The 26,207-nt window shown below is 46.1% G+C and overlaps 1 protein-coding gene across 1 annotated transcript; it reads left to right on the plus strand.

The window, feature by feature from the left end:
• Window positions 1–1,901: 1,901 nt before the first annotated feature.
• On the plus strand, window positions 1,902–25,332 carry Acad9 (acyl-CoA dehydrogenase family member 9). The gene is made up of 18 exons (XM_034500858.1): window positions 1,902–2,187; window positions 4,314–4,407; window positions 6,972–7,073; window positions 7,804–7,910; window positions 8,703–8,803; window positions 9,547–9,625; window positions 10,327–10,501; window positions 12,025–12,098; window positions 14,032–14,107; window positions 15,731–15,801; window positions 16,028–16,147; window positions 19,289–19,417; window positions 21,488–21,567; window positions 22,252–22,378; window positions 22,604–22,681; window positions 23,123–23,251; window positions 23,878–23,950; window positions 24,615–25,332. Exons 1-18 carry the CDS (start codon window positions 2,026–2,028, stop codon window positions 24,713–24,715), a joined length of 1,878 nt encoding a protein of 625 aa, XP_034356749.1. The 5' UTR covers window positions 1,902–2,025; the 3' UTR covers window positions 24,716–25,332.
• The last annotated feature ends 875 nt before the right edge of the window (window positions 25,333–26,207 follow it).

A 26,207-nucleotide genomic window follows, 5' to 3' on the forward strand; every position in this document is an offset into this window, starting at 1 on the left:
AGACCTCTCCATGATTGAATAATTGTGTGGCTGTTGTCTTCAGCAATAGAGTCTTCTTGTCAGTTTTCGGAGAGCAAACTACTGTATTGGCGACAGCCTGGGTTGTTTGGAGCATTTCCATGGAACCTCTTTGGCCAACAACTCAATTTGATATAACCCAGGCTTGCTCCTGGAAGCTTTGTTTGGTAACAAGAGATGGAGAGTTGCCTCCTCATTTTTGGAGACATCATTAAGATCACTTTCACGTATTTTAGGAAGTCTCTACTACACTAGGTATCTCAGTCAGTATTGCTGTGAAGAGACACCATGATCAAGGCAACTCTTATAAAAGAAAACAACACTGGCTGGTTACACTCGTGTGAGGACTCCTGGGTCACCTGGAGATCTCAAATCAAAGGAACAGAGACTACATTACTGATGCCAACCTTTAAAGAGGCAGTCTGTGGGCTACCAAGATGGCTTAATGAGTGAAGTCACTTGCCACCAAGAGATCTGGATTCAATCCCTGACCTCCACACATGTGCCTAGCATGCTCTTTCTCTCACACACATAAATGAGTGGATAGATAGATAGATATTTTTAAAGAGGCAGTCTACTAAGATTCAGTCTAGGTTAGGGCAAGTATGCACTTGGCTCCTATAAATAAAATGTGGTCTTAGTAGCCTCTGAGATTTTAATGCAACTGATGCCATGTTAGAGCCACCATTCTGACCTTAGAACTGTACATAGTCCCCAACCTGCCAAAATGGAAATAAAGACCTAATTTATCAAAGACCTAGTCGAAGCTAGGACCTGGGAAAGTCACTAAACATATTAACCTTGCTTTTTGGCTTCTGTAGTTTCACTTCTTGCTAACTGTTCTTACTTGCTTTTTGTGCATAAAAGGAAAAGAATAGTGAGGCTCTGGGCTACATAGTTTGGGAAGTTCCTTGTATAGTTTCCAGTGGGGAATAAATACGCTCTATTGGTGTTAAGACTGCATGTGTTTTCTGAAGGAAACAGAAACAACAGTTGATGCCACATTGGTCCCCTGATGATAACCTGCTTAGAAACAAAGACAACAGACACATCAATAAACCCAGATGTAAGAGCTGGGACAGCTGGACCAGGCCCTGCCTTGTCTTACTTCCTCAACACATGATTCATTTTAACAAACAGACAAACAAACAAACAAACAAACATGGTGTTTATAGTTTCATAGGGAAGGACACTGAGCCAAGGGAAGTGCCTTGCCCAGGAAGTGGCAGAGAAAGCAAGTGTCTGAAGACTGTGGCCAGTAGGGGCCAGAGTAGCTGGTGCACAACACAGGGAATGGCAGATTCAGGATAGAATGAAACAGAATGCTCTTAGCGCTTCATGCAGTCTCACATACAAAATGATACCACTCCACTCACATATTTAAGAAAATTAGGCAGAAGTGGGTTAGTAAAATTGGGCCCCTGTCGTTTCGTTAGACCCATTTAGCAATATTCCAAGTCCTATATTAAGTGCGATGAGAATAACAAAAGTTGTGCTTCTAGGTTTATTTGGTGAAATCTAGTCTGCTACTTAAGAGATGTGGCGAGAACAGCGCACAGACTCAAGGGCTGTGTTTTGGGAGCCTAGGTGGTAGTTTTGCAACTTGAGTTCTTAGTATTTTCGTTTCCTTACTGGCAAAAGTATAACAAGATGGAAACACACACAACCTAGCCTTTTCAGATGAGTAAAAAAAATACAGTTTTTAAATTACATACTCAGACATTACATACAGCAATGCTTGGCGTAGGAGGCGTTTATTAAACATATTCCGGAACCACCTGTCCAACAGTCAAGATCAAGGTTTCCTCCAGATGTGCTAAGGGGTCATCATCAGGCGGCGCAGTCCGTGCGTCATCAGGAAGTGCGTGCTAGCTTCCGGCTGCAGAGCTCCCCAGGGTGAGACCTTGGATGGCCAGCTAGCTGAGGATTGCTCGGACGCGGGTGATTTGCGTCATTAGGAGGCGCGGCCGGGCTTCCGCTGACTTGAAGTCTGAAGTCAAGAACAGCATGTCTGGCTGTGTACTGTTCTCGCGTGGGGCGACTGCGGCGGCAGCTGCGGCGCGAGCTTCCCGGGTGCTGAGGGAATTCACGGCGAGGCGCCGCCCGCTGCACACCAGTCTGCAGAGCCGCTCGTTCGCCAAGGAGCTCTTCCTGGGCAACATCAAGCAGGTAAGAGGCAAGTCCGGGCTGCCCTTGCTCTCTGCTCCCACCCTTCGTTGGTACCTGGGCGGAGTTGGGTGGAACGTTATCTGAGACCTTCAAAGGCAAACAGCTGAGAGGCTGGGCTCGGAAACGTGGCTTAAGTTAGTGTCACAGTGGTTTTTGTTTAGAGGCAGGGTCAGTCTTTAAATCTACACTTCATCACCCGTCAGCTTTACAGTTTTACATTTCTGTAGTTAGTGAGAATCCCAATGGTCAGCTCCCCCCCCCCCCCATGTCATCTACTTTCCAATACTACTATGAGCTGTCCACCCCTAGGAAAGACTGGCCTTTCTACTCCACATGTCCCCTTAGATGTCTAATTAGCATCTTTAATAAGCGTATGTGACAATCTTTCCTGGATCCCACCCAATCCTGCTTCTCCCAGCAGCCTGTTTACCATAAATAATGACTACTCTGTGATTCAACTTCTTCAATATATTCTCCAGTGACACCTTTGATTCTTCTTATTCTTATCGTCACATTGAATCCTATAGTCAGTAAATCTTTGTCTATCTTCAAGTTACATTCAGATCTGATCACGTCTCACTTCATTGCTACTTCCTGGATTGGACAAACACCAGTTCTCAGAGCATTTCTGGGCCTTGATTAGGACAATGGCAGTGGTACTTAAGAGTCTGAGGGGAGAGAGTATCCCAGTTACCCATGCCAGTGGCTGACATATACACTTGGTTGGACCTGAGTCTGCCACGCACGGGGCAAGTGGGGGGTTGAATGGGTGAAGTTTGTGTGACATTAGCAGACTTAGTTACAGCCCCTTGGCCTATATAATTGGCTTCTGCAGGAGGATTAAGATGCCAATTAATATCACACACCCCACCCACACTGGGCCTCATCCAGTGTTTGTCCCTTTTAACTAGAGAATATTTTCCTTCAATCCTCCAGCATCCCCCCTGATATTTTTTCTTTCAGTTTTTTGGGGTTTTGTTCTGTTTGGGAAAATTGTATTTGGGTTGTTGTTGTTTTTGAGACTGGGCCATGATGTGTAGTCTTGGCTGGCATGGAGTCTGCTGCAACAGTGGAGTGTTGGTGAATAGCAGCATATTCTTTTAAGTCACTTGTCTCTTTTGGATAGAGACCACGAACCTCTTGTCCTTGGGCCAGAGAGGAGCAAATAGATTCTGGAACATTGCTAATGTGGAGAAGTCAGGAATGTGAGTAATCGGACAGGGTCGGGACAGTTGAGGGCTCCCCTTGAGAGGAACCCAGGAGGTAGGGGAGCTCCTGAGCCTGGAAACTTGTGCTCTGTCCCTGATGAGTGGCTGCGGGTCGGAATCTACACCCTATCCCAAGCAACTAGAAGGGTCTAAGCGCGGAGGGCCAGCAGGGAATCCTGGCCTTGATTAGAAGCCAAGTCATTCTCCAGGAGCAGAGAGTGGCCATGAGCAGAGCTGCGGTCTTACACGGGTATGCTTACTTCATGTTCCAGGACCTAAGTATGTCCTTTCTGTGATGAACAGGATTATATAGGAGGACCACACTAAGAGAGGACAGATAAGTGGTGCAGAGCCAGTCACACATGTGAAGAGTGGCTAGGCTCGGGTTGAATTCATGTCCTGTGACCCTGCCACCTCACATGCTCAGCACAGGAACCAGTATCCACAACACAAGAAACAGCTGCTCAAAGAGGGACACACAGGATGATCAGAATATGTCCTTACCGTTGGGAACATTTGAGCTCACATGAAGACTGATGTCCATTTTAAAGAAGAGTCCTCATATCCACTGTCTCCTGCAAGTCTCAAAAGGACCTTGAGGAGACCTGTCCTGCACATTGTCAGGAGATCTAAATGTAATCCTAGGCTCCTTGCTCATGGGCACACTCCACCACTAGTTACTGATAAGGAGACTGTTGAAGACTAGGAGTCAGTCCACCTACTGGGGAGGAGAGTAGACATAGAGAGCACCTTAGACATAAGGCCCGTACCTGAGACGGTGTGTGAAGTCATCCTTCTGCCTCCTTCTTGGGACCAGATGGAGCATGGAACACATTCTCCCCCCCTTTCCTTTTTGATAAATATTACAATGAGTAGTTGCTGAAAATTAAATTTGTTGTTTATGTTTTTCATTTTTAGAAAGGAGTTTTCCCATTTCCAGAAGTTAGTCAAGATGAACTTAGTGAAATCAATCAGTTTGTGGGACCGTTGGAAAAATTCTTTACTGAAGAAGGTATGTATGGTTTTCTTTTCATTGCTCTCGTCCATTACAAGATTAATTGTATTGCATACATTGGAAGCACTACAGGCAGAGGAAGCTTTTAGTGTCATTATTAAGTCACACATAGTTTCTGCTCATAGTAGAACCTTCAAGAACCACTCAGTTTCTGCTTAGTTAAAAGACACTAATTCGGTGTGCCTCTAGGTCTCTGTAGTAAGCAACTGTTTTAAATGTTTCTATATTGCAGCAAGCTAAAACTTGCAAAAGACTTGATTAAGATGGGTAACTAGATGAAAATGGTTGAGGCCAGGTAGTTCAAATTTGTTAATTGCATACTGTGGCAAAGGCTGTATGAGATGACATACATGTTTCCAAGGGTCAAGTCTTGTTCTTTGTACTGGGTGTTTTAGGAACTGTTCACAATCTATGGCCCAGCATTTTCTCGGGGACTGTCTGTTCTTCTGGTTTCTTATAGTGGTAACATCTTGGATAACTCATCTAACATTACAAACAGGACATTACTGTCAGTACAAGCCAGCTGACCTCACTCAGTTCACAAAGCTTAACCTGTACTGGTGCATATGTATGTGTGTGTTCTTATACATTGCTGTTGTGTGTGTACAGTCATGAAGATAACAGATACAGTGAGATAGTGAGGATTCTCATGCTATCTTTTTAATGACCAGATTTTACGTAACTTCCATGACTCCTTGAAACATGTTATAATTTTGCCATTTCAAGAATAGGAGTGGTGTTGGGGGAGGGGTTGTTTGTTTGGTTTGGGAGACAGATCTCACTTTTCTGGCCTGGCCTGGCCCTGCCCTGCCTTTTCTTTCTTTCTTTTTTTTTTTTTAATGAGACAGGATCTCGATATACAGCCCTGGCTGTTCTGGAACTCACTATGTAGACCAGTGGCTTTGAGCTCTTAGAGAGCTAGCTGCCTCTGCCTCCCAAATGCTGGGGTTAAAGCCATGTGCCACCATGCTCAGTCAGGACCTCATTTTACCTCTGTATAAGGGTTTTTCATATTGCTTTTAGTGTGTGTCTTCATATGTTCATATATGTTGTTGAGGCCCACATTCTGCCTCAACACTTTGCCTCAACACTTTTGGGGCTAAGTGCTCTGGTCAAGAGAGAGAGTGGGGCTGTAGGGGCAGGTGACTCGAAGAATGGAGACAAGACAGGGTGTGATTCAGTCTCTTCTATTTTCTCAAGTCTCTCTTATTGAAGGGAATTCTGAGGTATGTATATACACAAGCAGGAGAACACAGGTGAAAACATTTTACCACGTGCACCATACAGCTGGGGTCACTAAACAGCAAAACAAGCTATGTGGGATAAACAATATATTTATCAGAGTGTGCTTCAGCTGTTATAGGCTTTTGACAACCAAGTCTTTCATCAGGGTATATGGTTCCAGATGGCTGCAAAGTTGATCTAGCCGCTTTCTACTAAAGTCGGCTCCCAACAATATGTGTGCCACAGCATGTTTGTAGAGCTCACAAAATAGCTTGTCAAAGTTAGCTGTCTCTGACTATGTAGATCTCAGGTATCAAACTCAGGTTGTAAGCTTTACAGAAAGTGCCTTTACCTACTGAGCCAAGTCAAAAGGCCTAGGATAAATTTTGATCCATCGACTGATTTAGTGTTACACAGAGTCTGTTGTTTTCAGAATTTTGGACTATAGTGTAGGCAGTGAGGCTTCTGAACGCTAGGTAGAAGTGGGCCCAGATACAGTCTGCTTAGTACTGTTTACCCTGACCTGCCATTATAGTTCTGGGAGCTGTGTACTTACTCTCTCGTGTAAGTTGATTACTCTGGTGATTAACTGTAAGTAATTACTGGTTGAGAAGGTACCAGTAATTTTAAAGATCCAGTAGTGTGTGTGTATTACTTCCTTCTTTCATCACTGTGACAAAATCTGCCTATTTACAGAGGAAAAGTTGCTGCTTAGGGAAGAAGGGTTGTTTTGGCTCATGTTTTGAGATCATAATTTGTTGAGGGGAACATCTAGTGTCAGAAGCAGATCTAAGCTCTGAGTCCTCACATCTTACACTGAGACAGAACCAGAAGAACAGATGGTTCTGAGCTGTGCTCAGCTCGACTTCTCTCCTTTTCATGTAACCCGGGACTGCAGCCTGTGAAGGTGCTGCCCACATTCAGGAAGAGGCTTCCCTTCTCGGTTAAACATCTCTGGAAACTCCCTCAAAGGCACACCCAAGGTTTGGTTCCTAAGTCATTGCTAATTCAGTTGACGAGATGAACCCTCACAGACAGCATGGCTCCAGGAATCTGAGTCATAGACGTACATGATGCACTGCTGCCTGACCCTGGTAACTATCACTTTGGTCAGGAGGAAGACTTACTTAGCACAAGTGACTTAAAATATAGTTCTTAGATACTTAATCACATGAAATCAACCACGTGCCAAGTGACGTGGCTAAACAACTTGAGGCTTTAGATGTTTCCTGCCAGTGATACTAGCATACTATACAAACACCGTTCTGTGTACTTTCATTTATGAACATGTCTTATTTATTTTTACTTGCTTAATCAAGATAACTTATTTTTGTCAGTGGACTCTCGAAAAATTGACCAGGAGGGAAAAATCCCTGTTGACACCTTAGAGAAGCTGAAGAGCCTGGGACTTTTTGGCATACAGGTCCCAGAAGAGTATGGTAAGTTACACAGCAGCCTCTCACATGGAGGCATGGCTCTTCAGCGAGTGCTTCCCATGTGTGCATAAAGGACTTCTTGCTTAGGAACAGTGGCCTTTAAATGCAGTCTTCCAGATGTGCTGCTTGGGTCGTTTTCCTGTCACACCCAAATGATGCCATTTCTGTAGCAAATGGGAGATTTTCTTGGTCTTTTAATTCCTTACCTGTTTGTGTTGCCAGACACTAAAGTATAGCCTCCCTTCTACAGCAGAAGGTGGGCCCTCAGATATACAGAATAGGTTCATAGCAGAACCAGATCTGGAGCTGGTCCAAGTTGAGACATCAGTGAAGACCATAGTGCAGTGCACAGGGCAGCTCACACAGCAGGAAGTGAACACTCTGTCCCAAGTGTTCCGGTGCCACAGCAAAAGAGCCTTGACCTGGTGCCGTCTGGATTGTAGACGTCTTTTAGTTCAAGGGACTGGGAACATACTTAGTGACCTACTGTTTGTATAGATGTCTGTAGTAACAATTCAGCTTTGTATGTTTCCTTGCCTCAAAGAAATCTGGAAGCTGTGCACAGAAATGCTCAGAATAAGATTATAGGCGACAGTTTGATTGTGCCATTCTGTGTTTTGTTAATTTTTTAAAATTAAAAAAAAAAAACAAAACTGCTGTTACTTTGAAATTAGAACAATGAATTCCCTTTCCCTAGTTGAAAGAAGCAGCTAGACTTGTCTGTGTGTCTTAGGTGGCCTGGGCCTCTCCAACACTATGTACGCTCGGCTCGGGGAGATCATCAGCATGGATGCGTCCATCACAGTGACCCTGGCAGCCCACCAGGCTATTGGACTGAAGGTCAGTTGTCTGAAGTTGTCTTTGGAGCTTTCTGGAGGAAGTATAAACAGGGACTGTTTCTGTGACAGAAACGGACTTTATGGCTCCGGGTCTAGAGCACAAGCCCAGCTGCAGTTGGGATTGAGACAAAGGTTAGAGCTATCTTTGGAAATAAATCCTTTCCTGAGCTGTCTTGTCTTTACATCTACCTTACTTGCCCCTCGACTTAAAGCATGGTGGGGCAGCTTCAGAGGCACACAGTCCTCAAGGTCTTCACATTAGATGTGTGCATCTCTGCTATATACAGGTGAAAGACAGTTAAGTGGATTCCACGTCCAGCTTTGCAGCCCAAGATGATGTATCCAGACCATAGTTAACTTAGCAACAGGGTTGGGGTTGAGAAAGACAGCTTTGAAACATGTGTATCTATAGTGGGTATAGTTCTAGCACCCCTGTGTATTCACATTCTGTCATCCAAACCATCCTGTCCAAAAGGGAGAGGTCCTCAGCTTATGAGTAATGAGGTGGAGACTCAGAGAAGAATAATATCTGACCCAAGGTCACCCAGGACTCCACTGGAACAGCCAGGGATGGCAATCCTAGATGTAAGACTTCAAAGCTACCACTGTGTCTGTCCATTGTGTAAGGTAGTGGACCTTCCCTCAGCAGGTTGGCTTCCTAAGTTCTGTCTGAGGCTGCTGGCTCTGAACTTACCCTGTCTTCTCTTGAGAGAAGTAAATAATTGTCAACAGAAGAGACGTCTCACAATCACATCTCACTCTCATCTTCAGTTGGTCTGTATGTTTCATTTAGGGGATTCTCTTGGTCGGCAATGAGGAACAGAAGGCCAAGTATCTGCCCAAACTGTCGTCTGGGGAACACATCGCAGCCTTCTGCCTAACAGAGCCAGCCAGGTCTGTCTCCTCAAAATGTGTGTATACGCAGTACCTTGCAGGCTGCCTGGACATGGAGCTTGTGTAGAGTGCCTGGCTTGTATCTTCATCTCTGAAGCCTTTAGAGAGTCAGCACCTATTGATAGGATAATTATCTTATCTCTGACCCATTGAGACTTACAGATGACAGTCCCACAGCACCTACTAAGTCAGAGTCTGTGCTCACAAGCCTCCTGACACTCAGGGATGAATTCAAACTTCTGTCAGTTTTCCAGAGCATGTAGGGTGGGTGGTGAGTTCACATTTTCAGATTCGGAGCTGAGGTGCAGTGAAGTGTGATCAGTCTACAGTCACACAGCATGACGAGGCAGGCCTGGACAAGACTCAGATTCTGATGCAAGTCTAACTGGCATCGTGTTTAATCTTGCTTCCCTGTGTTTGAAATTCTGGAACAGGCTTCCTTATATGGCCTAGTCACACCCAGAAACTCTTGGTAAGCTTTGGGAACTCACGTTCCCGTGTTGTCAGAACACACTGTTCCACTACCACCTTTTCTTATTATCACACATATCTTACACGATTAACAGGATGTGCCCATCTGCTTCCAGAACTGGGCCTTTCCTTGTCCCAGCATCAGTTGAAATGAACAGATCTGTTTTTGTCTGACTCAGTATTTAAGAGCTGTCTTATATCCAAGCCCTCAGACCCATTCTAAGCTTACTCCAGTATTGCTCTCCCTTAATCCTTTCTTTCTATCTTTGCAGTGGGAGTGATGCTGCCTCCATCCAAACCAGAGCTACACTAAGTGAAGATAAGAAGTTCTTCATCCTCAATGGCTCCAAGGTATAGCCTTGACTTCATTGCCTGTCAGGTTTAGTCAGTCTTCACTGCCTCTGTGTCTACCTTCTGCACACCAGACACAAGAGATCTGCACATCACACTGGGTATGTGCCACTCCTATCTCAGAACAGCCTAAGGCAGAACAGAGTGGCTGGCCCAAGTCCCTCAAGTAACAGAGCCAGAATTGGAGTAAGGTGGTCTTATATCCACAGTCTCCTTAATTTTTCATGCAGCTGCTTTTGTGTGTTTATTTTCAATTTCAATTCCACAAGATTTCAAAGAGGCAAAGTATAGTACTGTACATTTGCATGGCCGGGCTCCTAGCTGGAGGAGTTACACTCACAGCTGGTAGTGTTTCTGTTGACTTCACCACCTCTGGATGGGATCTGAGATTTAATCAAGGATTGCTTAAAGATAGAACACAGTAACCGCATTAGCAAATGGGGCAAAGGAGAGTAATATCCAGTTAGCATTCTGTGTTCCCTACTCACCTCCTACCCTTTGTCCTTGATCACTTTGTTTTGCTTGACTCAAGAAGTAGATAATTGCCATCCATTGTGGTCCTTTGAGCACCCTCTTTTCCTCATTCCCCATTTTTATTTGTTTAATTGATAAGTATAGTGTATAAAGTCTGTGTGTCTGGCCTGAAACTCAGTGTTGGATAGAGCTGAGGGGTTTCCAAAGATCTTTTTTTTTTTCCTCAGGTTTGGATCACCAATGGAGGACTGGCCAATATTTTTACTGTGTTTGCAAAAACTGAGGTGGTTGATTCTGATGGTTCGATAAAAGACAAAATGACTGCATTCATAGTAGAAAGAGACTTTGGTGGAATCACTAATGGGAAACCTGAAGATAAATTAGGCATCCGAGGCTCCAACAGTAAGTAGTGTGGCAGGTGTGCTTATGCACAGTGTGGCAGAGACTTGAAAGGCAGGCCCTGTCGGCTGTGACCTGCTGTGAAAGGGCACTTCATTGCTCCTGGGTTTAGTTTAGCACTTCTGCAACATCACATTAAGAGTGCAGTCACAACCCGTGCTTCTTGGTGCAGTCAGCACTGTTGACTCCAGGTGAGTGAGGGCAGGAGTGCATATCCCACAGCCACATCCTTGGCACACATCCTGTGGCAGGACACGTCTTTCTTTCCTGGAATCCCTTTCCTTTCTTCCTACTGTCCTGACCCACCTTTCATTCCTTGATCTGCCCTTGCTTCAGTGGCAGCTGGTGTCCTGTTTGTTCACTCAGTTCGCCTGTCCTGTCTGCCTATAGTGTTCTTAAGCTAGTCCCTTGGTGTAGAGTGGCATGTCAGGGCCCAAAGCTGTGCACCATGTGCTATGTGAACATTTAGCAGTGTCATTTACCTGCTGACAACTGGGAGTCTGGTGTCCCAGCAGCATGCAGGACCCTAAACAATGGTTCATGAATATGCAATGAAGTCAAAGAGGAAGGCAGGTGTGCCCTATACCTAGTAGTGAAAGAGTGACCAGGTCCTCTAGCCCATGTACCCAGCCTTTAAATATGACTAGCAGACAGAGATCATGTTTCATGGCATTCCACCCCCACAGGTTATCACACTTGGCCCACTGTCCCTTGAACTCTAACCTTCCTTATCCTTCTCTCTGTCTCTGGTTCAGCATCCCAGGACTTGCACTGTTTGTGCATTAGAGCATCCAGGCAGTGCTACAGGGAATGTTGTGCAAAGGGCACTGCTCAGCCCCTGCCTCATCCTGGGTACCTTCTTTCTCATTGTTTCATTCATACTGACCAATAGAGTCAGCCTTTCTTTCAGGATGACTGGTGGTCCCTGGCTACAGTATCCCTGTCAGGATACTGTAGGATTTAGCTTGCAGCAGTGGAATTTATTTCTTATGGTTTGGGGATGCCTGCTTCAGCTTGAAGGATGTTGGTGAATTGGGTTAGGTTGGTGTGCGTGTATACATCGGGTTGTCTACATTCTGTCTATTAACACCATACCCTAAGCTGCTCTGCAGAACGTGAGTATGGCTCTGTTAAGAGAATCCCATTGAGTCTAAGGCCTGAGGAAATGCTGGTACTCTCCTTTGCTTTTCTGTCTTTGGCTATTTTGGTCCTGTCAGCTTCTGATAAATTTGACCTTAGAAGGGTCTGTCATAGCCTTTCAAAAAATGGCAGCCTCCCTTCAGCCCCATCCCTCTCTGCACTGAGCTGTTTATTTCATCATAGTTGACCATGCTGCCATGTCCTTGCATTTATGGTATTGTATTTCTTCCTGGCCAGAGAGCGAGCTCTGTGAAGGCAGGAGCATGGCCTTTTGCTGTTCTGTAGGATGCTGAGTGAGTGCACCGGCCAGTCAGCCACAGGCCTGTGGTCCAGAGCAGAGCAGTTCGCATTTGTTTGTCACCGTCTTTAAATTCCTTGTGTTTTAGCATGTGAAGTCCATTTTGAAAATACCAGAGTGCCCGTGGAAAATGTCCTTGGAGAAGTTGGAGGTGGCTTTAAGGTAAGTTGCAGGCAGTCTCGTGCATGTGCTGTGCCATTTCACATATGAGTCTCATGTTCTGCTTTATCCTTTTTCCTAGCAGGCTAGCCGGTGCTTTACCTGTGGCCTTGTGTAGCTTTGGGCATAGGAATTCAGCAACATAGAGATGGAAAAAATGGATTGCTCTTAGAGGAGGGAGTCTGATTAGGATGAGGAGTTTTTATTCCCCTTGGAGACCTCCTTCGTCTTGAGCAAGGAATGGAGTTTCTCTCTCTAGCAAGTGTGAAAAACAGGCTAGTGGACTTGAGAAGTCCAGGTTCCACAAGCCCTTAAGTCCCTACCCTAAGCTTTTCTTCTATAGTCAGGTTTATATTTTGAAGATTTCTTTTTTCTGAGCAGGATAGTCTTACCAAGTAGTAAGATTGGCCTGGAACTCACTGTGTAGACGACACTGGCCAGAGACCCACCTGTCTGTCCCCCTAACCCCTAGTCCTGGGATTAAGTACATATGCCACCTTATTCAGCCAGATTTATTTCCTTCTGTTTTATATATGTGTGTACATGTCTAAATTTATGTATGTAAATTGCATGTGTGCCTGGTACCTGCAGAGGCCAGAAGAAGGCGTCTGATCCTCTGGAGCTAGAGTTCTGGGCTGTTTGTGAGCCACCGTGTGGGTGCTAGGAATAACCCGGGGAATCTGCAAGAGCAGCATATGGCTTTGGCTGCAGAGCCATCTCTCCAGCCCCAGCTTTATGCTGTTGAGAAGTAGTTCATGTGACATTTAACTTACACACATTCCCATCCCTTTCACTATACTGTCTTTTGTGCCATCATCTCTTCTGATCCCAGAAGTGCCGAGCCTCCTGTTCTACCCCATCCTTGGCACCTGCTGATTTCTTTTGTCCTTCCTTGGGTTTGTGGGATGAGCATTTCATATGACAGAAATCATACACAGTGTGTTTGTGACCTGCTGCTTTCACATCACATCTCAAGCCATCATCCCCGTCGGTGCATGAGTCAGTGTCTCATTCTTTTGAATGGGTAGATGATGTTCTCCAGTGTGTGTCACTTTCAGGCCGGTGTCAATAATAGAGTTGTGGACTTTATCCTCAGATTTTTGTTTGAAAAATATGTTCTCCACCTGTTTGAATGCAAATGTAGAGATAGAATTGCTAGCCTGTAATAGGGTAGAAGGACACATTCCTGAAGAGCTTTTCCCACAGTGGCTACAGTGTGTGAGGTTCTGCACCTTCCCCAGCACTTGGACGCTGTCTGTCTTTAAAATTAAGCCTGAGGCTTCCCTCAGCCTCTCCAGTTGGGCTCTCTAGTGCTGAGGAGAACCCCTGGGACTCTGGATGGGGTAGCTCAGCATGGAACTGAAGCTGTGTTCCTGTGTGGCTCCCAGCTGTTCACTCGGCTGGGTCAGAATACAGGACGAGGAAAGAGGAGGGGACCGGCAGAGCCTCTGTGGTAGGCACCTGGCACCAGTCACTAGGGCCGCCTCTGTATACAGGCTTGTGTGCCAGGTATGTGCTGGCTGTAGTCTGGAGAAAGTCCTGACACTGCTTCACCAAAGCTGCTGCACCTGTACAGCATGCTTGCTGACCCTGAAGTCAGCTACAGTGTTTGTGCTGCTTACCGCACACTTAGCTCTGTCTGAGGTCCTCTTCCTTCACCTGGACAAGGAGTGCTGGCAGGTGCATTTAGAGTTTGAGCAATGACTTGCAGTCAGGCCAGTGATGTTGATGTGTTGAAATGCACAACAGTGCCTAGGCCACTCAGTTCAAGGGTTAGCACTACTTGCTTCTGGCCTGAACACAGGCAGGGGATTAACTCGGCCTTCATGCTGGTGTGGAATTTGTACACAGTTGCCTTTGCTTTCATGAAAACTATGGTATGGCTGGCTCCCTCAGCTCCTTCAGTGCCGCTCCACTTTTTCCACCCTCCCTACAGGTAGCCATGAACATCCTCAACAGTGGGCGATTCAGCATGGGCAGTGCTGTGGCTGGGATGCTCAAGAAACTGATTGGTATGTGTGTACTTACCTAGTTCATTGCTGTGACAAATACTCCACAGACACAGTGCTAGGAAGGGAGGGTTCATTTTGGCTCCCAGTTTGAATGCATGGGCCGTTTTGGCGAGGTGCAGCTAGAAAGCATCTTTAGCTGTGGCTGCTAGGATACGAGGCAGGTGGTCACGTTGTGTGTGAAGTCAGAAAGTAGAAAGAATGAATGTTGGTCTCCCATGGCTTTCTCCTCTTTTATTCAGTCTGGACCTCAGCTTATGGGCTGACACAGCCTATATTCAGGGTGTCTCCTCCCTCCTCAGCTAAACATCTCTGGTAACTCCCTCACAGACATGCCCAGAGGTGTCTCCCAGTATCAAAATTTGTGATTCTAAAGCCATTCAGATTAACACTGAAGATTAACCTCCACAGCAGGGAAGTCAGGAGCAGGAGCCTTCTGCAGCACCTACTGCATACCGAGAATGTCTGCCGTTTCTGCAGGGTGGGCAAGTCTGAGTTACACCACTTGGACAGAGAGCTTAAGTTAGCATCTAGCCCTTGATTTAAACCAAATGTACTCCTTCCCCAGAGGCTGTGTATTTCAACATCTTTCTGCTTTGCATACGCACTAGTCAGGCATCTGACAAAGCATAAAGGATTGCTGCTCTGCCCATGACAAATATGGCTGTTTAATGAACTTTGTTCCATGAGTGAAAGAAAACATTAGCTCTAATCTCACTAGAGCCCCAGGGCTCCTTGGACATAGCTGTGGGAGCAAAAACAGCCGTGTGAATTCTGTGACTTGGCGTTTACAACAATGTAGACACACATTTGGGTTCTTCTCCCTATTTGATTAGTAGAGAAACTAAGGCCCAGAGAGGGTAGTTATTCACACAAGCCTCTGCATCATGACCTAAAGGTGAACCTGCCTGCTAAGTTCAGGCTCCTTTCAACATGCTCTGTGGCTCTCCTCAGTGAGGGTTCTCACATCTAGAACCATGTGAGCATAGGAACAAATGGAGACCAGCAGAGGCTGGATCACACTGGAGGAAGTATCTGGAAAACAAGTTGCAGGCAGAGCTAGAAGTACTGGTGCCAGAGTAGATGGTGGGGTGTCCCGCTGGGGCACTTAGAACCCAGCACTGTCAACAGCCATGAATGATGTGAGACCCCAGCCAGAGCTTTGCTGTGAAGACCCACCCTCGTGCCATAGTTGAGTGTCTGTGGGCTCTCTCCCTCATCTTACTTGGATGCCCTGTGCACCTGGTCTTGTGCTAGATGCCTCCAGCCTTCCACCCTTTACCTTCCCAGCATTCCTGTCAGGTGGGTGCTGTGAAGAGAGGCAGAGTGTTTCCTTTCACACCCTCACAACTGACCCAGCATTCTGTGTTCTTAACCTTCTTGCCTGCTGCCTGTGGGCCCCATGAGGCCCAAGAACTCTACCTCCAACCAGCTGCCAGACAGTGGGAACTCTGGCTTCAGGGCTTGTATTTTTAGAGACAGAACTCTCATGGTTCGTTCTGGGTGCTGAAGAGTCATCATGTTGCCCTTAGGAAGTAGTTTTCCAGTAACCAAAAACCAGGTTGGTTTGTTGTTTGCTTGTTTGTTTGTTTGTTTGTTTGTTTTGACAACTCTGTTCTTCTTTAGAACTGACTGCTGAATATGCCTGCACAAGGAAACAATTCAATAAGAATCTCAGTGAATTTGGTTTGATTCAGGTACTATAGACTTTGTGATTTGTTCCGCGTGGGGAGAAGCTTTCAGTTCTGTCTCTGTGTTGTGCCTGTGGGCAGGGGAGTGGGAAGACAATTGCACCAGGCATTATTGATGCTGGGACAGCAAGGCTTCTGATAGAATTTGCTTTTCAGGAGAAGAGAGGATAAGAGATTCATTTAAGTCTATGCACATGCAAATCACTTGATACTGTTTTTCTAAACATTTCAGGAAAAGTTTGCGATCATGGCTCAGAAGGCATATGTAATGGAGAGTATGGCTTACCTCACTTCGGGGATGCTAGACCAACCAGGATTTCCCGACTGCTCTATTGAGGCAGCCATGGTGAAGGTAATCCCAGCAACTGGAGCACGGAGGGAGATCATCCTTTCTGATGTGACCCATGGCATTATCAGCCACCTTCCTTTTGTTAGTTGATGGCCCTTGACCCTGTGATTTGCACCTGTGCAGCTCTCTGGGCCAGCAGGGCCTAGGGTGAGGCTGGGAGAAGGGATTCAGAATGGTGCTCACTGCTGCCCTATATAGATTGTGCCCATTTTTTTTCCTGATTGATTTTACTGTATACCAACAGGAGAAAACACAAACATTAAAACTTTATATCCATGTAAATTAGCTGGATCCTCCTGGGAAGGAATGCCATTTTTTCCCCCCTAGAGTGGATGGTCTTTCTTCTTGGTCAGTACTTTCTTTAAGAACATATTTAATGAGGTAAAAAGATATCACTGGTTACAAGATTCTGATCTCTCTGGTCTGTAAAAGGGCTAAGTTGACTTTTAGGCTATGTCCCGAGTTGCCTGCATGCCGCTGTTCTATCTTAAGGGGTTCTAGAAACATTGCAAGTAGGAAATGTTCTAAAACAAGCCCTTGAGTCAGAACAGTCCCAAGTTTATATCCCTGTCCCTGGGCTTCCTCAGACCATCCCCTCTCAAAGTGGCTGACCTTTTGCTGCAGTGACTTTCCTAGGCTCAAAGGAGGGTGGTAGTCTGATGTCTCACATGGATGGATGGATGGATGCCTTCGGGTTAAACAGGTGACCTACAGCACACAGCAGTTACAGCCTTCACCTCTGGTGTTGGCTGTTTGCCACTCTTTGTTCTCCATCTCAGCCACCTTTCTGCCAGCCATGTTCATTCTCTGGGTCATCATGGGCAGTTGGATCAGGCTTGCCCTGGAGTGTGGGCAGTATGCCCAGTGTCATTCCATTAAAGAAAACTGATTTTCCCTTCCCAACAACACTCAACTACTTAGCTAGGAGTGGTGCTTTGTGCCCCACTTCCCTTTCCCCATGCTGGGATTTTGTTCGGCTTGAACTTGTGTGGGTCTCATGCATGCTCGTATTCTCTGGGCATCTATGTGTGTCTCAGTTCTTTGTGATGGAAACTGTTTTCTTGTGGTCATGTACCACCTCTGGCTCTGCAGTCTTTCTGCCACTCCTGCATTCAGCCCGAGTCGGGCTGTGGTAAAGTAGGGCTGTTGAGGGCTGTGTACTCCAAAGTCTCTTACTTTCTTCATCGTGTCCAGCAACTCCCTTCTTAACAGTCAGTAAACTGGGTATTACACAGTATGGAGACAGTCATGGCTTTAAGTAGCTGGCCATGGAAAGCTGTATCTCAGAGGCCAGAGAGATCTGTCATCTTGGGTTGCCTAAACCTAGAAGGAGCCCAAGGATATGGGTACTTATGTGTTGAAGTCAGGGCAGACTGGGAGAAGCACAGGTGGGCCATCACATCAAAGCAGCAGCAGTCAGCTCTGGAGCCTGGGTTCATTCTGCAGTTGCCATTTTCTAAGTGTCACCTAGAACAGGTCACTTAACTCTCTTAGGCTCTGGGTTATCTATAAAGTGGAGGTAGTAAAAGCACCAACAGTCTTGTGGAAGCTGAAGGAGCTATAATAAACTGCTGGGGTACCGAACACACACAGCACATGCCTCCTACTGGTCAGTTCTGTTATAGCATAGTCAGAACAAACAGTGAAGTTTCTGTAAAATAAACAGTCAGAGATATGTGTATGTAGATATCCATTTTCTGCTGTTTTTCTTCGGGTCCTTTTGTGTGGTTGGAGAAATTTTCTTCTGTTTTGTTGAAAATATCTTCTGTATCTTAGACCTGGGTTTCTTTTCCTTCCTCTATTCCTATTATTAGTAAATTTGGTCTTTTCATGGTATCCCAGATTTCTGAATGTTTTGTGCCTGGATATTTTAGATTTAACGTTTTCTTTGACTAAAGTATCCTTATCTTCTCCCTTGCCTTCAACACTTGAGAGTCTGGCTCCCGTGTCTGGTACTCAGTTGGCAGGGCTTACCTCTGAGGTTTTTGAATGACTTCCTAAATTATTCATTTCCAGTTTTATTCCACTTTGGGTTTTCTTTAGTGACTCTACTTAAGTCCTGAGCTGTTTTCAACATTTCATCCTACTGTTTGTTTTCATGACTTCATTAAGGGTTTATTTGTATCATCTTTCAATCCTTGTCTTATGCTTCCTTCCGCTATATTAGAATTTTTCAGGGTCTGTTGCTGTAAGGATACTGGGCTCTCCTGGAGACATATTGTTTGGGCTGCTTGCATTTTGACTCTGGTGTCTAGGCATCTGTAGTTATGACTGAGGCGATGTAGGTGTTGCTATCTATCTGTCCTTGTCTTTGTTGGGTAAGTGTTCCATGCCTTAGTTTCCTTTGCCCTCTCTGGATCTTAGAAAAGGATCTCTAGGCTGCAGGTTGCCTGGTATTGAGTGCCGCTGAGTCCATGTCCTGTGTGGCTACTGAGGGCCCTGAGTAGAAATTGTTTCTAGGAATCGGTAGCTGACTTAAAGGAATGGGAATGGGCTAAGAAAGGGTGTTTGTTTGTTTGTTTTTTAAAGCTGTAATACAGATGACAACCCCACTTTAACTAACCTCTGGACTTGAACTCTTAAGAGAAATGCTGGAAGATGTGACAGCCTATTAGAGATGGGCCATGGAGAATCCACGAGGGTCCTGATTAAGCTTAGAAAAAGGGGCAGCTGTGTGCTAGGTGAGATTCATTTCATTCTCATGTCCTCCTGGCACCTTCCAGCTACTGACTGATGCCCAAGAGCAACCATCTCCACACATACTAGCCGTAGATCTGAGTGTCATTATCCATAGGATTCTCAGTAGACAGTGGTCACGAGAGCAAGATGGCAAGCACATGAGAGTGGCAGGAGTGGGCACACTTCCTAAGATGGGGAAGTCTGGGTGAACAAGGAACCCAGGCAGTGCGTGAGAGCATGACAGGTTCCGTTGGGATAGAACACACAGGCTGATGTACTCTGTCCTGCCTGTACTTACCTGGAAAGTTTCTCTGGAACCACTCATTTCCAAGGTCAGGTTCTCCATGCATTGTCCAACTGAATCCTGGGCAGCTGCTCCCCATAGCTTAGGTCTTGCTCTTAGGAGGGAGTGACTGGGTTGTGGAGCACTCCCACCAGGGTTAACCTTGTCTGGGTCTGTGGCAGGTTTTTAGCTCTGAGGCTGCCTGGCAGTGTGTGAGCGAGGCTCTGCAGATCCTTGGGGGCTCAGGCTACATGAAGGACTACCCCTATGAGCGCATGCTGCGTGATGCCCGCATTCTCCTAATCTTTGAGGTGAGTGTTCCTGCTGGCTGTACCCCCTGTGCACCCCCTCAGTGTTTCCCTTACACCCCCATGTGACATCCCTGTATCCCTATATACCCCCTTTGTGGTATCCCTGTACCCTGTGTACACCACCTTAGCCATATCCCTACACCGCTTGTACATGCTATACCCAGCATTCCTAGTCCCAAGAGAGGCTGCTGAGTGTCCAGAAATGGCCTGCAGTGATGTAGAGCAGGTTGTATCCTCTGGTTGGACCCTCTTAATAATATGTCAGTGCCCCCACCCTCCTTTGCTTTGTAGAGGGTGTTTAGACTGGAGAGACCAAACAGTCCCTTCAAGTCACACTCCTGAAGACCCTTGTCACTGAGCCCTCAGCTTCTCAGTGATCGCTGTAGTTTTACCAAATTAATTCTGGCTGGGCAAATTTGAACCCATCTGTGGGAAATCCAGCATCCAGTCCCAACTCCTGCTCTGCTCCCATCTCATACTCTCTGGGTTATAACTTCACTGTCAGTAGACTGACATGGTTCAGTAGTGCCCATGGGAGACTCACTCTCACCCCTGATTTTCTTATTTTCTAATTATTGCTTCCATAAACTTATAAGCCTACAGGGGTCAGTTGAGTTGAAGTATACCACATATAGAGGGGATTGGGACCAGACACTCTTGGGATGCCATGTAGGGCCTAACTGCCTGGAGGACACGTGGAGGCGTGGGTAACATAAAGGATGGGAATATCTCCCAAAAAGAGCTCATGATAAACTTGATGACCCTTGGCAGAAGAACTGCTTTGGGGCAGGGTAGTTTGTGTGGCAGGTAGGCAAATGGCATATACTTAACCCAGACAGGACTTTATGGTTAGCACTGGGTAAACAAGAGTAAGGAAGTATTTTTGGACACCTCGGTCACCCCGCTCATCATTTGATTAAGGTAGTGAAATATGACAGGGAGTTAGATCATGGAGGTTGAATGGGAAAGACAGAAAAGGAGGTGGGCCTTGGATGGTCTTGACCAGTACATGGACTTTGGAAGCCATAGGAAATTTTTGAACGGGGATTAATGTGGTTGTGCAATGTTCCCGCCAGGAAGGAACAAGCAAGATGGTCTTCACAGTGTCACGGGGCCATGAGAGTTTGACACTTAGACAGGTTTGGAGCTGCAGTATGGTCTGGCAATGAGGAGAATCCTTAGACTCTTGTCAGCTCCAGTGGAAGGTCTCCTTGGTCTTTTGGTCCTAGCCAATATCTCTGCCTTATCAGTCAGCCACAACTTAATAGTAGAAGGATTAGCTTTTTCTTTGAAGAGTGAGGCATGTCTAAGCCATTTTGTCTGGGGGCTGCCCTCTATTGGCCCTTTCTGCAGGGAGAGACCCAGCTTTCTCTAGATCCTGACAAGGTGGTGTGGTCAAGCAGGGTCTGCTCTTAGGGCCATAATTCCCAGAATGTTGGGAGAGTTATGATGGAAGGCATTTTTTGTTCAGAGCCAGGGACAATAACACAAGAGCCTCCATACCCAGCTTTTCTATGGAGGCAAACTTCTCTCTCCTTGGTACCAGTCCAACTAACTACAGGATGGTTCTGGAGGTCAAACCTAGGTCAGTAGCTTATAGCTTCTTGTTCTATAGTAAAATTGTATTAGAAGTCTAGGAGTCTTGTTGAATACTGCTCTTACATTGAGAAGCACTGTGTGTGTGTTGGGGGGGGGGGGTCCCCCTGAGGAGCTTCCAGCTACAGCTGCTCAGCTGTCTATAGCTTGCTGGAGATTCTGGTCTAGAAGAGAACCATGGGTTATCTGTTTCATACCTTCTCTGTCCTAGGCATCATATCTCTTTATTACTCAGGGAAATCTGTTTTCATTTTAATGAGTATTCTGGGACCTAGAGAAAGGTGTGGACCATGCAGGACAGGCTGTGGGAGGTAAAAATGCCAGGGGAAGGGAAGCCATACCATTGGGTCAGCCTTACTCTTGTTCCCTGTGTGATCCCTAACACCTGGCCACAGCCTGTGTGCAATGGCTGTGCTTAACCAGTCACAGACTGCACTGCTGGACTGCTTTTGACCTTCACACTTCTGGCCACAGGGAACCAATGAGATTCTTCGGTTGTTCATTGCCCTGACAGGCCTGCAGCATGCTGGACGCATCCTGACCTCGAGGATCAAGTATGTGCTGCTTTCCCATTTCTTCCTTGGTCCCTTGTCTGGAGGGGCCAGAGGAAAAGGCTGCCCAGTCTTGGAACTGTGGGTGGGGAGTAGCCTGCACAAAGGCTCACTGCAAAGCTGGCACAAGGAAGGACAGTAGCATTTGTGTTGTGGTGACAAGGTCTGGAAACTCACACCTCTAGCTTGCCCTTCATGTGGAAGCAGCAGGAAGGGCAACCTACTCAGGCTGTCCTCATGGCCTTAGAGTCACACTGTCCTCTGGGCACACTGAAATTCCCCATCCCCTGCTAACTTTGATCCCTCCCGCTGGTGCTTGGAAATGTTTATTACTTTAGCTAGAGACATCCAGAAGCTAGGAAATGAGAGGTGTTCCATTAACGAGGAATAGTCTGAGATTAGTTTCTCTTCTCTGCCCCTTTTTATCCCCTCTGCCCTCATTCCAGGACAGAGCAGTCACAGCCCTGCTGGAGCCCATGTAAAGGCTGCTAATAGGATTTTTCAGACTCCTTAACTCTTTGGAAGCTAGCCATACAACTGGCTTCCCTCTGCCAGGAGGAGAAAGCCACCGTGCATGGAGCCCATATGCTTAGCCATTGAAGGGCACAGAGCTCTATGGTACCATACTGCTGGTCAGTGGGAGCCAGCTATAGGGTCTTAAGTCACAAAACTATGAACTTCCTGCAGAGAGCTTAAAAGTGGCGATGTGACCATAATCATGGAGACGATTGGTCGGAAGCTTCGGGACTTCCTGGGCCGAAATGTGGACCTGGGGCTATCAGGCAATCTTAGTGTTGTCCACCCCAGTCTTGGAGTAAGTATGCCCACCACTTGGACTTCTCTCATTTGGTACCTGCCTGCAATGTATTCCCAATCCAGAAGGTTGTGACTGGCATCTTGGATCCTTCAGAAAGCTGGGAATACTCAGATGCTGCACTCTGTCCCTGCCCTGTCTCCCTGAAATTTCAGACGAAATATTAGGTGGGTCAAGTGGAACATCAGAGAGAAGAGATGCTTAGTCTGTCTCCTTTACTGATAGGACAGTGCCAACAAGCTTGAGGAAAATGTGCATTACTTTGGCCGGACTGTTGAGACCCTGTTACTCCGTTTTGGAAAGGTAAGAAGGTCCGGCCAGGTATGTGACACCGCTTCCCCTACACCCACTGCCCCATGATCAGCAACCATGGGACTACTTTGGGCCCATTGCCCACATATAAGACCAGGCTTAGAACAGAAATCTTGACCTCCACGAGGCTGGAACTGCTAGCCAGTACAGCCCATGGAGGGACCCTGCTAGGTGGGTTGTTCACAGTGTTCTCAGCACCTTCTAACCACAGAGTGGCTTTTGGAGTACCTGGAGGGGCCACCTACCTGGGGCTGAATGCAAGGAGTTAATCTCTGTGCAGAATCTTGCTAGAGCAACTCTGAGCACACTAAGCACCAGTCTCTGGTGTCAGACACGTTTCTGAAACATGTTTAAATATAAACCATGACATTGTGCCTAAGTATAAAGAAGGGAAAAGCATCATTAGTCACCACTCTGAACCTCTGTCCTCAGAACATTGTAGAGGAACAGCTGGTGTTAAAGCGGGTAGCCAACATCCTCATCAACCTGTATGGCATGACTGCCGTGTTGTCGAGAGCCAGCCGCTCCATCAGAATTGGGCTCAAGAATCATGATCATGAGGTAAGCCTTGCATGGCCCTACACAGGAAATACTGAGCAGAGCCACAGTGAGCTGGTGTCAGGGTTGTGGCATACTCCCTTAATCCCACTGTGCTTTAATGAAGCCTGAAACTGAGGAAGGGAGCAGTTGGGTGGCGTGGCCTGTTGGAGAGTCCTGCACGAGAGAGACAGTGAGTCGGGGTCTCCAGCACCAAATGGTAATTGCAGAGATGGGTGGATGAGTTTGCTCTGGTATGGCCATGTTGATGCTGTTCCTGCGGTATGACTAGTACCTTTAGTCTCCCACAGGAGACAGACAGGTGAATGACAGGCCCACCCTCATTCATTACCTGCCCTCCACTTTTCTCACCCTGCAGGAGGAAGCAGATTAATCACTAACAACTCCTATTTCCCAGGTTTTTGATGAATGGCCTTTCAGAGTAGCTGTGGATTCCCATTTGACAGAAAAAGCTGTCTCAGATCCCTAGTAGCTTGCTCCTGGTCAGCCTGCATTCGCAGGGCACTGTGTAACTTCTGAGCCAGGCTCTTTTGCTCAAGATGTGATTTTGGCAATAGGCTGGGTTTCTTAGAATTCAGAGTCAACTTCGGAGTTCTCAGTTGCCATCCTTTCTGACTTTGGTTCTCTAGGTTCTGTTGGCCAACATGTTCTGTGTAGAAGCTTACTTCCAGAATCTCTTCAGCCTGTCTCAGCTGGAAAAGTGTAAGTGACAGGGCACGTGGGAAAGCGAGCACCAAGGTGCTGTCATATTGATATCGAGCAGTTGGTGCTCGGTTCCCTCCCAGAGATGCTGCCCACAAAGTGGGTATGCTGATGTCTGTTCAGGTGATGTCCCAAAAGAAGGAGACAATCATTTTACCTGTCTCTTTACCCACAGACTCTGGCTAAAGTGGGTTATGGAACTGAAGTATGTTGTACAGGTGATGAAATGGCTTCTCTAAAAGCTTAGGCCCTGGAAAACATACTACTTTAGGCCAGCTTGTCTATCTGAAATGGTTTTTCTCTGTCTTAACTGCTTGTCCATGTTTTGAAATATAGCCAGGTTCTCCTTAAAATGGCAGTCTGAAGAGCCTTAGCCCTGTTGCCAGTTATTGTGGAGAGGGCCATTAAAACACTTATTGGAGATGTATGTAATAATAACCTGAAACTATAGAACCTAACCCAGTGGCCCTGCTGCCCTGCAGGACTGATACATGGTGGAGAGTAGTGAAAGTCTTTCTATGAGCCACTTAACAAGAAGGGCCTTCCCACATAAGACCTGAGGGCCTAAAGGAGAGTGTCCTTGGGTACAGCATCCCAGTGGAGAACCTGACTTGGGTGAAAAAATATACCGTATTGCAAAAGGATCACCTTTCTCCTCTCACAGTCGCTCCAGAAAACCTGGATGAGCAGATTAAGAAAGTGTCTCGGCAGATCCTTGAGAAGCGAGCCTACATCTGTGCCCACCCTCTGGACAGAACATCCTGAGACTGGAACCGTATACCTACCTAGCCCAGGTTAACATAATTCAGCCTCTTCAGAAGACAGAAACCTTGGAGTCATCTATGTGGACTGTATGTCATTTGCATACACTAAAACCCTTTCTTCTTTGAGGAAAAGCAATAGTTAGGTTTTGACCTGTAGGCCCTGTATCTAGAAGGATCCCATCTCCTGGAAGGAAGGAAGTACTGACCAAATTGTTGAAGAAAGAAGGAAGGAAGGAAAGAAAGAAAGAGAGAAAGAAAGAAAGAAAGAAAGAAAGAAAGAAAGAAAGAAAAGAAGGAAGGAAAGAAAAGAAAAAAGAAAGCAAGCTAGCCACATCGCTGATGGCTTCTGTGTGTGATCACTGCACTGATACATCTCAGTGGACATGGGCCCACTTTTAAGACACAAGGCTCACAGTGAACTAAGATTTGGGTAGCCATTCCTTCTAAAAACACCTGGGAAGTTGAATCTATACCACTCACTGAGACCATTTTCAGGAACCACTTAACAAAGAATATAAAATGTCACAGTTTATGTCCCACCTAGACTTTATGTTCTTCAGTCCGTGACCTTGAGGGGTCGTAACAATAAAATTCCTTCTTGGGTGTTTTCAAGTTCGAGTTGTGGTGCTCCTCCACTTCCTTTGTTAGGGTTACTCCAAGGGGCGGGCTGGGTGCTTTCTTTTATTTTACTAGAATGTTGTTTGTTTATTCTTTGATAGTTTTATATATTTAATGATGTGTCTTGGTTGTATCTACCCTAACTCCCTTCTGTTCTTTCTGGCATCCCAACATGCTCAGCTCCCTACTTCTTTTTTTCAACTCACTGTGTGCAGTTAGTACTGTGTGGGAATGTTACCTTGCTGGCTTGCTCTCATGTGTAGATGGGGTTTGCTCTCTCTTAAGCAGTGTTCTCTTGGGTAGGGATTAGCGTGGCTGTCCCACTGAGAGCTGAGTACCCAGTAGTCCTTGTCTTTGTAGCCTCCTGAGCTCCACAGGTCCTCCACATTACACACTCATTCTAAGAATCGGTGTTGCTTGTCATTTTTTTTTTTTTTTTTTTTTTTTTTGGTTTTGTAGTGTTTGTTTTAACTTCCTCTCTTGCTTAGTGTTATTGTAGCAAGGTTTATTCTCTCCTGAGGCCTTAGAGATTTGTTTTTTCTTCAGTCTGAAATATTCCTTCAAGTATCTTCTATAGAGCTGGCCTGTGGTCATAAATTTCCTTTTTATCAAGGAATTTAATCTTCTGTTAGTTGTGACATAGTTTTGCTAGCTAGAGAATGCTGGATTGGCAAGGGTGTTTTTGGTTTTTGTTTTGTTTTTTTTTTTTGTTTTTTTTTTTTCCCCCGTGTTTTGGAAATCTACCTTTATGTTGTTGCATTGTGGCATACCTACCACAAGGCTGTGTAGAGGTCAAAGGACAATTGTGTGGAGTGGGTTCTCTCTTCTCCTTTCTGTGGTTCCTGGGGTCAGGTTCTCAGGCTGGCACGGCAGGT

The sequence above is a fragment of the Arvicanthis niloticus genome, chromosome 4 (assembly GCF_011762505.2).
Source record: "Arvicanthis niloticus isolate mArvNil1 chromosome 4, mArvNil1.pat.X, whole genome shotgun sequence".
NCBI classification, from domain to species: domain Eukaryota; kingdom Metazoa; phylum Chordata; class Mammalia; order Rodentia; family Muridae; genus Arvicanthis; species Arvicanthis niloticus.